The following is a 17,721-nucleotide window of genomic DNA, read 5'->3' as shown; positions in this document are numbered from 1 at the left end:
GGCAGGTATTACACCTCCTGCGATTGCAGGGGAAGGTGCCCTGAACCGGGGACGAGGTGGTGGGGGTAATGGAGGAGTGGACCAGGGTGTCGCGGAGGGAATGATCCCTTCGGAATGCTGACAGGGGAAGGGAGGGGAAGATGCGACTGGTAGTGGCATCACGCTGGAGGTGGCGAAAATGGCGGAGGATGATCCTTTGGATATGAAGGCTGATGGGATGAAAAGTGAGGACAAGGGGAACCCTGTCACGGTTCTGGGAGGGAGGGGAAGGGGTGAGGGTAGAGGTGCGGGGAATGGGTCGGACACGGTTGAGGGCCCTGTCAACCACAGTGGGGGGAAATCCTCGGTTGAGGAAAAAGGAGGTCATATCAGAAGCACCGTCATGGAAGGTAGCGTCATCAGAGCAGATGCGTCGGAGACGGAGAAACTGGGAGAATGGAATGGAGTCCTTACAGGAGGTAGGGTGTGAAGAAGTGTAGTCGAGGTAGCTGTGGGAGTCAGTGGGCTTATAATGGATATTGGTAGACAACCTATCCCCAGAGATGGAGACAGAGAAGTCGAGGAAGGGAAGGGAAGTGTCAGAGATGGACCATGTAAAGGTGAGAGAAGGGTGGAAACTGGAAGCAAAGTTGATAAAGTTTTCTAGTTCGGGGCGGGAGCAGGAAACGGCACCGATACAGTCATCAATGTACTGGAAAAAGAGTTGGGGGAGGGGGCCTGAGTAGGACTGGAACAAAGAATGTTCGACATATCCCACAAAAAGACAGGCATAACTAGGACCCATGCGGGTACCCATAGCGACACCTTTTACTTGAAGGAAGTGCGTGGAGTTGAAGGAGAAGTTGTTCAATGTGAGAACAAGTTCAGCCAGGCGGAGGAGGGTGGTGGTGGATGGGGACTGGTTGGGCCTCTGTTCCAGGAAGAAGCGGAGAGCCCTCAAACCATCCTGGTGGGGGATGGAGGTGTAGAGCGATTGGACGTCCATAGTGAAGAGGAGGCGGTTGGGACCAGGAAACTGGAAATTGTCAAAATGACGTAGGGCGTCAGAAGAGTCACGGATGTAGGTGGGAAGAGACTGGACCAGCGGAGAAAAGATAGAGTCTAGATAGGAAGAAATAAGTTCAGTGGGGCAGGAGCAGGCTGACACAATGGGTCTGCCGGGACAGTCCCGTTTGTGGATTTTGGGAAGAGAGGTCATTGGGTTCGGGGCCATTGCTAGATTCTCCCAGGTGCAAGGTGTTGTTATCAGCTGCACGCATGAGACCGTCAAGGCTCCCATGATCCAGCCAGCAGTCGTCTTCAACAGAAAGGCTTCCACTCGCTCAATGTTCAACTCGTCTGCAAACAGTGAAAGCCAATCTTTCAGGTGTGTGCACGGTTCCCAGGAAGTAGACACGACACCTACATAGTTCAGGTGCCACAGCTCTTCCGGCATTCTGCACGCCTTCAGGGATATTGTCAGACTAGGGCTAACCACTAAAGATATGGCTGGTCATGCCTGTGAGGAACCCACACATGGATGTAGAGGTGAGTTACAACACCTGCCACAGGGTAACCCGAGTGAGCATCGAGCAGGCCATAGGGCTTCTGAAGATGCGATTCAGGTGCCTGGATCGATCTGGTCAAGCGCTTCAGTATGGCCCAGCAAGGGTCTCGAATTGTGATGCTCTGCAGTACACTGCACACCCTGGCACTGCAGAGGGGGAGGCATTGAACAACGAGGACATGGTTGATCGCGATGCCTCCTCCAACAATGAGTATGTGGAGGAGGCAGCTGACCAGGCGATGCATGATGATGGATCCCATGGACCACAGACAAGGCACAATAAGATGCATGCAAGGGAGGCTGAGTACATGCTTATACACAGATATTTCTTCTGACCCTTATTACCTTTTAGAAGCATTCCAGTAAAGCTTTACCTTTTTGCAGATCTGCTGTTGCCTCCTTCATTTTGCACTCCCATCACCCAGTGCCCAAGTGCACTTAGCACAGTGGCAAGGCTGAGGAGCTGACCGAACACTGCTTAGTCCATCACTTCCAGCCCATTGAGGGAGCTAGGCTGTAGATGAAGTCTCAATGACCAGCAAGAATTGGAAGGAGTTGGAGCTACAATATGTGAACCCTTTATTGAATGGCCCAACAAATGCAAGGCTTAACATCTACTTAGTGTTTTCGACTGTGAGCCCCAAGTGCAGCTAGGTGCTCTTCTTAACTGACTTACGCATGTGTTACAACCACATGGTGTGATGTGGGTGGTTTCCGCTGTTCAACTCCCCTCCTGACTGCAGCAAGTATATTTGTATTATAGTTTAGCCCCTTGGTGTTTAATTTTTCCAATAAAGAGGCAGCAACAGGTTTTCTTTTAGGTTTTAAAAACAGAAAGTCAATTGTTTATTGATCAATACGCCTTTTTCTGAAATTGTTGAAACTGCATCCACTCACGCAATTGCTTGCGCACGCACACACACTGTTGTACAATATTTATTATCAGAGTTACCCACAGTGTTTAATATCAGGGTTACCCACCGTGTTTAATACTAGGGTCACCCACAATGTTTAATATCTGAGCAAACCACAATTTTCAATATCAGATTTACCCACAAAGAAAAAAGCTGAGTAACCCACAATGTTTAATATCAGAGTGACCCACAATGTTCAATATCAGTGTGACCCACAATGTTTAATATCAGAGTAACCCACAGTGTAATATCAGAGTAACCCACAGTGTTTCATATCAGAGTAACCCACAGTGTTTCATATCAGAGTAACCCACAGTGTTTCATATCAGAGTAACCCACAGTGTTTCATATCAGAGTAACCCACAGTGTTTCATATCAGAGTAACCCACAGTGTTTCATATCAGAGTAACCCACAGTGTTTCATATCAGAGTAACCCACAGTGTTTCATATCAGAGTAACCCACAGTGTTTCATATCAGAGTAACCCACAGTGTTTCATATCAGAGTAACCCACAGTGTTTCATATCAGAGTAACCCACAGTGTTTCATATCAGAGTAACCCACAGTGTTTCATATCAGAGTAACCCACAGTGTTTCATATCAGAGTCACACACAGTGTTTCATATCAGAGTAACCCACAGTGTTTCATATCAGAGTAACCCACAGTGTTTCATATCAGAGTAACCCACAGTGTTTCATATCAGAGTAACCCACAGTGTTTCATATCAGAGTAACCCACAGTGTTTCATATCAGAGTAACCCACAGTGTTTCATATCAGAGTCACACACAGTGTTTCATATCAGAGTAACCCACAGTATTTAATATCAGGTGAACCCACAATGTCTAATATCAGGGGAACGCACAATGTCTAATATCAGTGTAACCCACAGTGTTCAATATCAGAGTAACCAGAATTGTTTGATATCAGAGTAAGCCACAATGTTCGGGGCGGCACAGTGATGCAGTGGTTAGCACTGCAGCCTCACAAATCCAGCTACCTGGTTTCAATTCTGGGTGCTGCCTGTGCGGAATTTGCAAGTTCTCCCTGTGACCGCGTGGGTTTCCGCTGGATGCTACGGTTTCCTGCCACAGCCAAAGACTTGCAGGTTGGAAGGTAAATTGGCCATGTACTTTGCCCCAAGTGTAGGTAGGTGGTAGGAGGATGGTGGGGATGTGGTCGGGAATGTGGGATTAATGTAGGATTAGTATAAATGGGTGGTTGTTGGTCGGCACGGACTTGGTGGACCGAAGGGCCTGTTATTGTGCTCTATCTCTCGGATAGTAAACACCCACACACACACAAGAGGAGACAGATAGTGAAGGGAAAAAGGAAAGTGGCTTTTAGTAGGGGGGAAGGTTATGATAAAAGCTGTTAAATTCCCTTGGAAGTCAAGTTCCAAATGGATGCAGGCCTGAGATGAGTGTAGATTTTTCTCTTGATTGGGAGGTTCAATTGAAGACGGTGAGTTAGTTCTAGCTCTCACTGCTATATACTGTAGATGTCAGATTCTACAGCAGGGCATGTGCTTGCTGGCTTGGCTGGAACGGACGCGGTTAGATGTTGCTTCTCTCCTGGGTGAGTCTATCTCTCTAGCTGTGTCATTTTTTAAGGAAATGCTGTTATCTCTCTCCTCCTGGTAGGAGACGCTCTGATTTCTACACCATGGTGATCGCACAATGACCCAGGATGTGGCTACTTCACACCTCCCTTGTGTCAGAAGAACACATTCAATTCTGGAATGTTTTAGGATCGAAGTAGCGTGGGTTCCATTGACACCTTTTAGCTTTGAAGATTTGTCCTTTGTCTTTGTCGGACAGTTTAAATACACTAAAGGCCAGTCCCTTTTTCTTTGGACTATTGTTCACTTTTTAAAATAAAGGCTCATCTTTTTAAAGGCTAAGTCCATTTTCCATAACTCTTCAGAGTTAGTTCATGATTGTTGTATCATTGCAGTTCTCGTATACATGGCACATGTGATATGCTCCCCCTGCACTTGGAGTTGAGATGGGGGTATGCTGCTGATCTTGCTGCCCTGTGGCCTGGGATGACCTTGGCAGCTATTCTCTGGCTGCTTGAGGCCTGGAGGGCCCTGGCAGGCAGAGGGGCTACTGCATAGGTGCAGGACCCTCTTTTTTTAAAAAAAAAATTCATTCGTGGGATGTGGGCGTCGCTGGCCAGGCCAGCATTTATTGCCCATCCCTAATTGCCCTTGAGAAGGTGGTGGTGAGCTGCCTTCTTGAACCACTGAAGTCCATGTGGGGTAGGCACACCCACAGTGCTGTTAGGAAGGGAGTTCCAGGATTTTGATCCAGCGACAGTGAAGGAATGGCGATATAGTTCCAAGTCAGGATGGTGTGTGACTTGGAGGAGAACTTGCAGGTGGTGGTGTTCCCATGTATTTGCTGCCCTTGTCCTTCTAGTTGGTAGAGGTCACGGGTTTGGAAGGTGCTTTCTAAGGAGCCTTGGTGCATTGCTGCAGTGCATCTTGTAGATGGTACCCACTGCTGCCACTGTGCGCCGGTGGTGGAGGGAGTGAATGTTTGTAGATGGGGTGCCAATCAAGTGGGCTGCTTTGTCCTGGATGGTGTCAAGCTTCTTGAGTGTTGTTGGAGCTGCACCCATCCAGGCAAGTGGAGAGTATTCCATCACACTCCTGACTTGTGCCTTGTAAATGGTGGACAGGCTTTGGGGAGTCAGGAGGTGAGTTACTCGCCTCAGGATTCCTAGCCTCTGACCTGCTCTTGTAGCCACGGTATTTATATGGCTACTCCAGTTCAGTTTCTGGTCAATGGTAGCCCCTAGGATGTTGATAGTGGGGGATTCAGCGATGGTAATGCCATTGAATGTCATGGGGAGATGGTTAGATTCTCTCTTGTTGGAGATGGTCATTGCCTGGCACTTGTGTGGCGCGAATGTTACTTGCCACTTATCAGCCCAAGCCTGGATATTGTCCAGGTCTTGCTGCATTTCTACATGGACTGCTTCAGTATCTGAGGAGTCACAAATGGTGCTGAAATTGCACAATCATCAGCGAACATCCCCACTTCTGACCTTATGATTGAAGGAAGGTTATTGATGAAGTAGCTGAAGATGGTTGGGCCTAGGACACTACCCTGAGGAACTCCTGCAGTGATGTCCTGAAGCTCAGATGATTGACCTCCAACAACCACAACCATCTTCCTTTGTGCTAGGTATTACTCCAGCCAGCGGAGGGTTTTCCCCCTGATTCCCATTGATCTCAGTTTTGCTAGGGCTCCTTGATGCCATACTCGGTCAAATGCTGCCTTGATGTCAAGGGCAGTCACTCTCACCTCACCTCTTGAGTTCAGTTCTTTTGTCCATGTTTGAACCAAGGCAGTAATGAGGTCAGGAGCTGAGTGACCCTGGCGGAACCCAAACTGAGCATCACTGAGCAGGTTATTGCTAAGCAAGTGCTGCTTGATAGCACTGTTGATGATGCCTTCCATCACTTTACTGATGATTGAGAATAGACTGAAGGGGCGGTAGTTGGCCGGGTTGGACTTGTCCTGCTTTTTGTGTACAGGACATACCTGGGCAATTTTCCACATTGCAGGTAGATGCCAGTGTTGTAGCTGTACTGGAACAGCTTGGCTAGGGGCGCAGAAAATTCTGGAGCACAGGTCTTCAGTACTATTGCCGGAATATTGTCAGGGCCCATAGCTTTTGCAGTATCCAATGCCTTCAGTCGTTTCTTGATATCACGCGGAGTGAATCGAATTGGCTGAAGTTTGGCATCTGTGATGCTGGGGACTTCAGGAGAAGGCCGAGATGGATTATCAATTCGGCACTTCTGGCTGAAGATTGTTGCAAATGCTTCAGCCTTATCTTCTAATGTCTTAGCTACTCAAGGTGCTGGTGTATCTGGTTGAGTAGCTGAGGAGCTGCTGTCCACACCAGGAGCACCATCAGAGGAGCTCCCAGATGCACAAGCCATGCACTCCTCATTCCTTGCAGTGCACCCTTGTACCTACCTACTGACCGGAGAAGTGTGAGGACCTGGTGGAAACTCCAGGCACCTTGTCTCCCTCTTGCCTTGCTACTGCTGCAGAGAGCTTGTGTACAAGGCGATGGTATGTGCCTCTGTGCGCATCTCCAGCATCCACTGAGTGATCTACCGGATCTGCCTCTCCATGTTAGAGTTGCCAATATCTCTATGGAGGCCATATGCACACACACTGGCAGCATTCACGGTCTGGATGGACTCTTGCACCATCTGAGTATGGGTGCGCATGGCCTCTGGAAGCTCTGCAAAATGTTCCCTTGCCTCTCAGTGTAGCTGGAGCTTTTGCCTGTTTCCGACAACTCCAGAGGGATGTCATCAGCCTGAGGCTCAGCATTGGCCTAGCCTCCCACAGTCCCTCAGCAGTCACAGCCTCTGTCAGCTTCTTGAGAATGTCTGTGCTGTGCTCACCAGATTGTGTGCCTGAATCTACGTGCCAACAGATACCCACTGACGTGAGAGTATCTGCACTGGTGGAGGGTGCAGGGGAATGATGTGACTGTGCACTATCTGAGGATCCACCCTCTTCCTTTAGAGGCAGGCAACTGGCCCTCAGTCACTCCAGCTGTCTGCACTTCTGCATGACACTGACCTGCATGAGAGAACAGATAGATTGAAGGATTAAGGGCTTCCCATTGCATCCCTATTGTGGAGCTCTGTGTGTCCAGTGTTGGACACATGAGCACAATGTCTTGTGTGTGCCAGATGTACCCTTGTGCCCCTGCATCTGTTCAGTCACCCACTTGGGTGAGCACTCCTGCTTCGCCATCACTGATAGAGCTGCTGGCCTGGTGCCCTGCCAGCTGTAAGGCCTCATCCTCCATGGGGGTCAGGCTGTTTGTAGATATGGCTAATGTTTCAGGTCAGTGTTCTGAAGTTAGAGAGTAGTGGTGAATGGCTGTCAGCCTGGAGAGAAGTATACAGTGGTGTTTCACAGGGGTCAGAATTAGTCCCACTGTTTTTTGCTATGTCTTAATGATATGGATGTGGGTGTGCAGGACTTAAATTCAAAAATGACAAAAAATTTGGAAATGTAGTAAACAATAAGGGGTATGATAAATTGCAGGAGCAGCTAAGAACATAAGAAATAGGAGCAGGGGTAGGCCATTCAGCCCCTCAAGCCTGCCCTGCCATTCAATAAGATCATGGCTGATCTGTCCCAGGCCTCAACTCCTCTTTCGGGCCTGCTCCGCATATCCCTCGACTCCGAGATTTCAAAAATCTATCTACCTCCTCCTTAAATACATTTAGTGACCGAGTCTCCACAACTCTCTGAGGTAGAGAATTCCAGGGATTCACCACCTTCTGAGAAGAAATTCCTCACACATCACAGTTTTAAATGTGTGCCCCCTTATTCTGTAACAAAGACAGGCTGATTGAGATGGGCAGACACACAGCAGATGCAATTTAACGTAGGGAAGTGTGAAGTTGATGCATTTTGATGATGAGAATGAAGAGCAGCAGTCTCAACTAAATATTACAATTTTATAGACGGTTCAGCAACAGAGAGATCTGGAGTGTATGCAGGCAAGCATTCTAAGATTGTAGGACATATTCATATGGCTATTAAAAATGCAAATGGGATCCTTGCTTTACAAACAAAGGCTTAGGGCTGAATTTTAACTTGCAAAAACAGGTGGTTTGAGGTCATGCCAGAGGCTAAAATGCAATCTGTCTACTCCCACCACCACCACCATCGGAACACCATCTCCCCTTCCCCAACCACTTTCAGGACCTCCCAGACCACCATCGGACCCCCACATTTCAGGCCCCCTTCCCCAACCCCCACAATCTGGACACTGGCCCAGCCCACAGTCTCTCTCACTACCCTAATACAACTACATGCTCTCGTAGGCTTCGGCCCTGTGAAGCAGGCTTCCTGCCTGAAAGGCCTCCAGCCTGTCAATCAGGCTGCCTGTGGGTAGGAACCCCACAGAGTAAAAATTGAAAGTAGCCCTGCAATTAAATTCTACAGGCCATACGGGTAGCCCATTCTTCCGAGTTTCCTGACCTCTCAGCAGCTCTGCCCCATCCCCTTCAGGCCACCCGTGCATCGAGAAATTTAGAACCATTGAAAAATTACGGCACAGAAGGAGGCCATTTAGCCTATCGTGTCTGTGCCGGCCACAAAAACTAGTCGCCCAATCTAATCCCACCTTCCAGCACCATTCGCTTCCTGGCTTAAATCAGCAATAGAGTGGATATTATGCGAAACTAGAAGTTGGGGTTGCTGTCCTTGGAACAGAGAAGGTTAAGGGATTTAATAGAGGTATTCAAAATGAGGAAAGCTTTTGATGAGTATGTAAGTGAAGCTATTTCCAGTAGGAGAAGGTTCGGTAACCAGAGGACACAGATGTAAGGAGTACTGGCAAAAGAACTACAGGCAACATGAGAGAAAACATTTTTACACAGCTTGGTTGATATGATCTGGAATGCACTGCCTGAAAGTGTGGTGAAAGCAGATACGATATAAATTTCAAAAGGAAATTGGATTATTTGAAGGGGAAAAATTTGCAGGGCAATGAGTTAGCACACTTCTGTGCTCTACCATTCTGTGTGGTGCTGCGGTAATTTTCTGATGATTGCAGTGAGGGGAGGATGTGGTGGGCGCTGATTTGCCTTGATTTAAGGTTAATTGTTTTACTTGGGCTATGCTAACCCATGTCAGCAAAGAATAACACAGCTTTCCGTACAAAATAACTACTCCGCTTATGAAAACTGTGATCTAGCAATGAATCTTAGAAGGATTTGGGAGTGGGGAAAGACCAAATGTTACTTCCTATTTTTACTTCGATTTTCAGCTTTTATGCACATTGTTTTAGTCAGGAATCTCCTTGGTAATCGAAAATCATTAAAGAAAGAGTATCTAAGTAATTGTGGAATGCATCATCTTGATTGCAGTGAAACCATATATGGTTTCTAACAAATTAACTGAGTTGTGTGTTATTATAATTTTATGCAAAATATGCCAGGATCCTAATTGTAATCTAGAATCATTGTAAAATTGAAAATTGCAACAACAAAAAAATCCCATCCCTTTAAACTTTTAATTCTACTTTAAGTATGCAGATTAATTCTGTTGTAATCTATGATCTCTTTATTTTCTAGCATTAAAATGTTCCCTTGATGAACTTGTAATGACTGCCACAACCACTTTATCTTCCAGCATGGAACAACAATATACACTCCTGACCTTCTGTATATCTGTAATTATGAATAACTAGAATGTTGCTGTCTTTCAGGCAGTGCAGAAGACTATTTTTATACCACGCAGGGTGGTGACACACGAATAGATGGAGTTAATGACGCTGGAGATTTTGAGAGAACACGGAATGCCTTCACACTGCTTGGTAAGGGCAAAGGTCTGGTATTTCGAAAGTTGAAATTAGTTCTATTATGTCTCTGAGAGTCTTGAATTTGGTGTAATTTTAAAGTGGCAATACTTTCATAAAAGTGTGTGTTAAAGGTTGGCGCGTACAATTGATTTTGGTACTCTTAGGCTAAGGAGGGGAAAATAGCAGGTAGAGTTTCCAATCCCGGTCACTGTCCAGTGACTCCTGTTGGTGTCAGGCAAGGACATGATCAGGCTTCGATGCGATGTATACCATGAATGAGTGGAATGCTTGTCCTCACTTGTCGCGATCTCCAAGTGAGGAAAGGCCACTTGGGTAAGGAGTACTGGCATCTGAGGAACCAGAACCCTGTATAAACCAAAGTTGGTGCTGTTGGGGGAGGGGAGGAAAGAAGGTGTATTTGTTAAAAGTTGCAAGACTTGGCCCATGCGCGTAATTGGGTACAAACATCTTTTGTGTTTGGAATTTCATGTGGAAAATTCTAGTTCAGAACACTGTGGCCAACAGGCATTATTTTGACTTTAGAATGCAGTTTAAATGGAACAACCTTGTGTTTGGAGTTCGGGAAATTGCTGATTTGAAGATCTTTGTACATTTGCAACTGTAGCTAATAGTAATGAATTTCTTTCAGGTGTAAAGGACACACACCAAATGAACCTTTATAGAGTAATAGCTTCACTTCTCCACTTGGGAAACGTAGAGATTATGTCTGAAAGAGATGGAGACACTTGCGGTGTTGCTGTAAGTCATATACAGAGCATTTACTCCAAATAAAACGTACTTCAATGGCTTTGGTTAGTGGCTGCACCACAGACACTAGTCTTTCATCTGTGTAAAACTAATGTGAGCGGTAGGGCTCTCTCTAACCTCATGAGTAAGTGATGCGCTGCCAAACCAAATGGTCAGTGGTTTATATCCATTGCTTGAACTTGGACATTATGTTATAGTTTTGAATCTTCTCCTTGCTAGGTGAGTTTTTCTTTGATAAATGCAGGGTAGATTAAGCGAAAAGTAGGTGTGTAATGGGTGCAGGGGGGAGTCTCAGGATTGATAGATCAGGCTCGTCCTCATTTCATACTGGGCTGCAATACAGTGGTCCTCTTCATTTAATGAGGTGAAGTGCTTGTGCCATTTTATGCCTTAGAGCCATTTGATGCAACAAGTAGTTGAGAAATACCCAACTATGAAGTGGCCAGTTTGCCATCATTTTTTCTCAACCTGAAGCCGCTCCTGGGTGTGAGGATGTGATTATATTTGATGTTCGAATAGTTTGATGTGTAAAGCCCTTGCAAGATGTAAGTATAGAAAAACGTTAAATTGTAAGTTGCAGTTTGACCATATGAGATGTTGTGGAAGTGCTCTAAGGTTGTGTGAAGACTTGCCATGATTTAGTAATAAATATGGAACTACACAACATTTTGGGGTCATAATTAACCAGAGTTTAATTAGACAAGCCATATGACTAAAGGCGAAAGCGAGTATCTGGGTACGCCTGCCACCTCAGACACTCCCTACCATCTGCAAGGCACAAGTCAGGAGTACAGTGAAATACTCATCACTTGCCTGGATGAGTTCCTCATCGAACTGCCTGACAGCACTCACTCTGTCTTGGTCCGTCCATGAAGAAAGATAACTTTGTTTCTGTTCCAAAGGGTTACCAGCACCTCTGGAAATATCATGTTATCAGCCAGGGCATGAAGAAAAGTCTGAAGGAAATTCATTGATGTTGCCAGCTTAATTATGGGTACCTGTAAAGTGGTTACCCTTCAAACGAACCTTGTTTTGAACATTTATCAATTGGACTGAAGATGTGCTCCAGAACTAGCTGCGCCCCTAGCCGGACTGTTCCAGTACAGCTACAGCACTGGCATCAACCCGACAATGTGGAAAATTGCCCAGGTATCAGTGGTTGGGAAACTATTGGAAAAAATTTTGAGGGACAGGATTAATCTCCACTTGGAGAGGCAGGGATTAATCAGGGATAGACAGCATGGCTTTGTCAGTAGGAGATCGTGTCTAACTAACTTTATTGAATTTTTCAAGGCGGTGACTAGATGTGCAGATGAGAGTAAAGCAGTTGATGTAGTCTACATGGACTTCAGTAAGGCTTTTGATAAGATCACACATGGGAGATTGGTTAAGAAGGTAAGAGCCCATGGGTTTCAGGGCAATTTGGCAAATTGAATCCAAAATTGGCTTAGTGGCAGGAGGCAGAGGGTGATAGTCGAGGATTGTATTTGCAAGTGGAAGCCTGTGACTAGTGGGGGTGTACCACAGGGATCCATGCTGGGACCCTTGCTGTTTGTAGTGTACATTAATAATTTGACGTGAATGTAAGAGGTATGATCAATAAGTTTGCAGATGGCACGAAAACTGGTGGTCGTAAATAGTGAGGAGGAAAGCCTTAGATTACATACAGGACGATACAGTTGGGCTGGTAAGATGGGCGGAGTAGTGGCAAATGGAATTTAATCCTGAGAAGTGTGAGGTGATGCATTTTGGGAGGACTAACAAGGCAAGCGATTAAACAATGGATGGTAGGACCCTAGGAAGTACAGAGGGTCAGAGGGACATTGGTGTACTTGTCCATAGATCACTGAAGGAAGCAGCACAGGGAGATAAGGTGGTTAGGAAGGCATATGGGATACTTGCCTTTATTAGCCGAGGCATAGAATATAAGAGCAGGGAGGTTATGATGGAGCTGTATAAAACACGAGTTAGGCCACAGCTGGAGTCCTGTGTACAGTTCTATACTGTGTACAGTATATATATGTGTACAGAACTATAGGAAGGATGTGATTGCACTGGAGAGGGTGCAGAGGATATTCATCAGGATGTTGCCTGGGCTGGAGCATTTCAGCTATGAAGAGATACTGAAAAGGCTAGAGTTGTTTTCCTTAGAGCAGAGAAGGCTGAGGGGGGGACATGATTGAGGTATACAAAATTATGAGGGGCATTGATAGGTTAGATAGGAAGAAACTCTTTCCCTTAAAATGTTGGAAAAGGTGGGTAAAATGTTGGAAAAGGTTATAAGAGATAGGATTTATAATCATCTTGAAAAGAATAAGTTCATTAGCGATAGTCAGCACGGTTTTGTGAAGGGTAGGTCGTGCCTCACAAACCTTATTGAGTTTTTTGAGAAGGTGACCAAACAGGTGGATGAGGGTAAAGCCGTGGATGTGGTGTATATGGATTTCAGTAAGGCGTTTGATAAGGTTCCCCACGGTAGGCTATTGCAGAAAATACATAAGTATGGGGTTGAAGGTGATTTAGTGCTTTGGATCAGAAATTGGCTAGCTGAAAGGTGGTTGATGGCAAATGTTCATCCTGGAATTTAGTTACTAGTGGTGTACCGCAAGGATCTGTTTTGGGGCCACTGCTGTTTGTCATTTTTATAAATGACCTGGATGAGGGTGTAGAAGGGTGGGTTAGTAAATTTGCGGATGACACGAAGGTCGGTGGAGTTGTGGATAGTGCCGAAGGATGTTGTAGGTTACAGAGGGACATAGATAGGCTGCAGAGCTGGGCTGAGAGATGGCAAATGGAGTTTAATGCGGAAAAGTGTGAGGTGATTCACTTTGGAAGGAGTAACAGGAATGCAGAGTACTAGGCTAATGGGAAGATTCTTGGTAGTGTAGATGAGCAGAGAGATCTTGGTGTCCAGGTACATAAATCCCTGAAAGTTGCCACCCAGGTTAATAGGGCTGTTAAGAAGGCATATGGTGTGTTAGCTTTTATTAGTAGGGGGATCGAGTTTCGGAGCCATGAGGTCATGCTGCAGCTGTACAAAACTCTGGTGCGGCCGCACCTGGAGTATTGCGTGCAGTTCTGGTCACCGCATTATAGGAAGGATGTGGAAGCTTTGGAAAGGGTGCAGAGGAGATTTACTAGGATGTTGCCTGGTATGGAGGGAAGGTCTTACGAGGAAAGGCTGAGGGACTTGAGGTTGTTTTCGTTGGAGAGAAGGAGGAGGAGAGGTGACTTAATCGAGACATATAAGATAATCAGAGGGTTAGATAGGGTGGATAGTGAGAGCCTTTTTCCTCGGATGGTGATGGCAAACACGAGGGGACATAGCTTTAAGTTGAGGGGTGATAGATATAGGACAGATGTCAGAGGTAGTTTCTTTACTCAGAGCGTAGTAGGGGCGTGGAACGCCCTGCCTGCAACAGTAGTAGACTTGCCAACTTTAAGAGCATTTAAGTGGTCATTGGATAGACATATGGATGAAAATGGAATAGTGTAGGTCAGATGGTTTCACAGGTCGGCGCAACATCGAGGGCCGAAGGGCCTGCACTGCGCTGTAATGTTCTATGTTCTATGTTCTTAGCGGGGCATAGATTTAAGGTAATTGGCAGGGGGATTTGAGGAAATATTTTTTCACTCCAAGTGTGGTTGGAATCTAGAACACACTGCCTGAAGGGGTGATAGAGGCAGGAACCCTCACAACATTTAAGAAGTATTTAGATGAGCACTTGAAACGCCATAGCATACAAGGCTACGGGCCAAGTGCAGGAAAATGGGATTAGAATAGTTAGGTGCTTGATGGATGGCACATACACGATGGGCCGAAAGGCCTGTTTCTATGTTGTATAATATGTCCTGTGCACAAAAAGCATGACAAATACAGCCCAGCCAATTACTGCTCTCAGTCTACTCTCAATCATCAGAAAAGTGATGGAAGGGGTTGTCGACAGCGCACTTGCTCAGTAATAACCTGCTCACTGATGCTCAGTTTGGGTTCCGCCAGGGCCGCTCAGCTCCTGACTTCATTACAGCCTTTGTCCAAACATGGTCAAAAGAGCTGAACTCCAGAGGTGGGGTGAGAGTGACTGCCCTTGACATCAAGATCGTATTCAACTGAGTGTGGCATCAAGGAACCCTAGCAAAACTGGAGTCAATGGTAATCAGGGGAAAAATTCTCTGCTGGTTGGAATCATACCAAGCACAAAGGAAGATGGTTGTGGTTGTTGGAGGTCAATCATCTCAGTCCCAGGATATCACTGCAGGAGTTCCTTAGGGTAGTGTCTTGGGCCCAACTATCGTCAGCTGCTTCATCAATGACCTTCCCTCTATCATAAGGTCAGAAGTGGGGCTGCTCGCTGATGATTGCACAATCTTCAGCACCATTTGCGACTCCTCTGATACTGAAGCAGCCCATGTCCAGATGCTGAAAAACCTGGACAATATCCAGACTTGGGCTGATAAGTGGTAAGCGACATTTGTGCAGGCAATGACCATCTCAAACAAGAGGGAATCTAACCATATCCCCTTGATGTTCAATGACATTACCATCGCTGTATCCCCCACTATCAACATCCTGGGGTTACCATTAACCAGAAACCGAACTGGAACAGCCACATAAATGCTGTCGCTACAAGAGCAGGTCAGAGGCTGGGAATTCTGCAGCGAGTAACTCTCCTCCTGACTCCCATTGCCTATCCACCATCTACAAGGCACAAGTCAGGGGTGTGATGGAATACTCTCCATTTGCCTGGATGGGTGCAGCTCCAACAGCATTCAAGAGGCTCGACACCATCAAGGACAAAGCAGCCCACTTGATTGGCACCCCATCCACCACCTTCAACATTCACTCCTTCCGCCACCGACGCACAGTGGCAGCAGTGTGTACCATCCACAAGATGCACTGCAGCAACTCATCAAGGCTCCTTCGACAGCACCTTTCAAACCCGTGACTTCTTCCACCTAGAATAGGGTTGTGCAACCTTTTCAGGCGTCGGGCCGCATTACGATTTTTGCAAGGCCAAGTGAGCAAATTTCAAAAGATCAAGGCACTAAAAATTTACAAGTTTGCACTGGAGCGCTGACTTGGGGCTGCATTAGAGTGCTAAAGTGGGAGTTTTGTGACTGAGGGAGTTCAGTGAGGAGGGAGCGAGGAGCTCCTTTCATTTCCTACCTGTCCTCAAAGAGCGTGAGGGGGGCTGAGAGTTTCTAAAGAGCACAGCTGACTGGTGAGTAAGTCCTGGTGGGTATTTTTCAACCTGGATTGAATTGTAATTATGATTATTTGATTATTTGGAAAAGCATGGTTTGATTAGAGACAGTCAGCATGGCTTTGTGAGGGGTAGGTCATGCCTCACAAGCCTTATTGAATTCTTTGAAGATGTGACAAAACACGTTGATGAAGGAAGAGCAGTGGATGTGGTGTATATGGATCTTAGCAAGGCATTTGATAAGGTTCCCCATGGTAGGCTCATTCAGAAAGTAAGGAGGCATGGGATTCAGGGAAAGTTGGCTGTCTGGATACAAAATTGGCTGGCCCATAGAAGTCAGAGGGTGGTAGTAGATGGAAAGTATTCAGCATGGAGCTCGGTGACCAGTGGTGTTCAACAAGGATCTGTTCTGGGACCTCTGCTCTTTGTGATTTTTATAAATGACTTGGATGAGGAAGTGGAAGGCTGGGTTAGCAAGTTTGCCGATGACACGAAGGTTGCTTGAGTTGTGGATAGTGTGGAAAGCTGTTGTAGGTTGCAACGGGACATTGACAGGACGCAGAGCTGGGCTGAGAAGTGGCAGATGGAGTTCAACCTGGAAAAGTGTGAAGTGATTCATTTTGGAAGGTCGAATTTGAATGCGGAATACAGGCTTAAAGACAGGATTCTTGGTAGTGTGGAGGAACAGAGGGATCTTGGGGTCCATGTCCATGGATCGCTCAAAGTTGCCACCCAAGTTGATAGGGTTGTTAAGAAGGCGTATGGTGTGTTGGCTTTCATTAACAGGGGGATTGAGTTTAAGAGCCGCGAGGTTATGCTGCAGCTCTATAAGGCCCTGGTTCGACCACACTTGGAATATTGTGTTCAGTTCTGGTCGCCTCATTATAGGAAGGATGTGGAAGCTTTAGAGAGGGTACAGAGGAGATTTACCAGGATGCTGCCTGGACTGGAGGGCATGTCCTAGATTTTTTTTTAGATTTAGAGATACAGCACTGAAACAGGCCTTTTGGCCCACCGAGTCTGTGCCGACCATCAACCACCCATTTATACTAATCCTACACTAATCCCATATTCCCACCACATCCCTACCTGTCCCTATATATTTCCCTACCACCTACCTATACTAGGGGCAATTTATATTGGCCAATTTACCTATCAACCTGCAAGTCTTTTGGCTTGTGGGAGGAAACCGGAGCACCCGGAGGAAACCCACGCAGACACAGGGAGAACTTGCAAACTCCACACAGGCAGTACCCAGAATTGAACCCGGGTCGCTGGAGCTATGTGGCTGCGGTGCTAACCACTGCGCCACTGTGCCGCCCTACGAAGAAAGATTGAGGGAGCTAGGGCTTTTCTCATTGGAGCGAAGAAGGATGAGAGGTGACTTGATAGAGGGGTACAAGATGATGAGAGGCATAGAGTGGATAGTCAGAGACTTTTTCCCAGGGTGGAAAGGGCTATCACCAGGGGGCATAATTTTAAGGTGATTGGAGGAAGGTTTCGGGGCGATGTCAGAGGTAGGTTCTTTACACAGAGAGTGGTGGGTGCGTGGAATGCGCTGCCAGCTGTGGTGGTAGAGGCAGATACATTAGGGGCATTTAAGCAACTCTTGGATAGGTACATGGATGATAGTAGAATGAAGGGTAGGGAGTGAGTTTGATCTTAGAGTAGGTTAAAGGTTCGACACAACATCGTGGGCCGAAGGGCCTGTACTGTGCTGTACTGTTCTTTGTTCTTTGTTCTCTATGTTCTATGTAAGTCATTGTTTTAGCAAGAATTAGTTGATTAATTTCTTTATTATAATAGTCTTCTAAAGTTTTCAATTTAAAGTGTTTAGTCATGGCAGGAGAGCTTAAAGCTGTGGTTTGCTCCTCTTGCTGCATGTGGGAATCCGGGAACCTTTCCAGTCCCCGGGACCAGCATGTGTGCAA

The 17,721-nt window shown here is 46.3% G+C and overlaps 1 protein-coding gene across 1 annotated transcript in view; it reads left to right on the top strand.

Moving 5' to 3' along the window:
* The window catches only part of myo5b (myosin VB), a 398,451-nt gene that overhangs the window by 212,339 nt on the left and 168,391 nt on the right, over positions 1 to 17,721 (top strand). Inside the window, exons 8-9 of the mRNA XM_068030536.1 lie at positions 9,726 to 9,833; positions 10,468 to 10,577. Of these exons, the coding sequence (XP_067886637.1) occupies positions 9,726 to 9,833; positions 10,468 to 10,577 (218 nt within the window). The remainder of the gene's footprint in view (positions 1 to 9,725; positions 9,834 to 10,467; positions 10,578 to 17,721) is intronic.

Source organism: Heterodontus francisci, chromosome 1, assembly GCF_036365525.1.
Source record: "Heterodontus francisci isolate sHetFra1 chromosome 1, sHetFra1.hap1, whole genome shotgun sequence".
In the NCBI taxonomy this organism is placed as follows: Eukaryota; Metazoa; Chordata; class Chondrichthyes; order Heterodontiformes; family Heterodontidae; genus Heterodontus; species Heterodontus francisci.
Note: the sequence above shows the minus strand (reverse complement) of the source record. Positions and strands in the feature narration are given on the sequence as shown.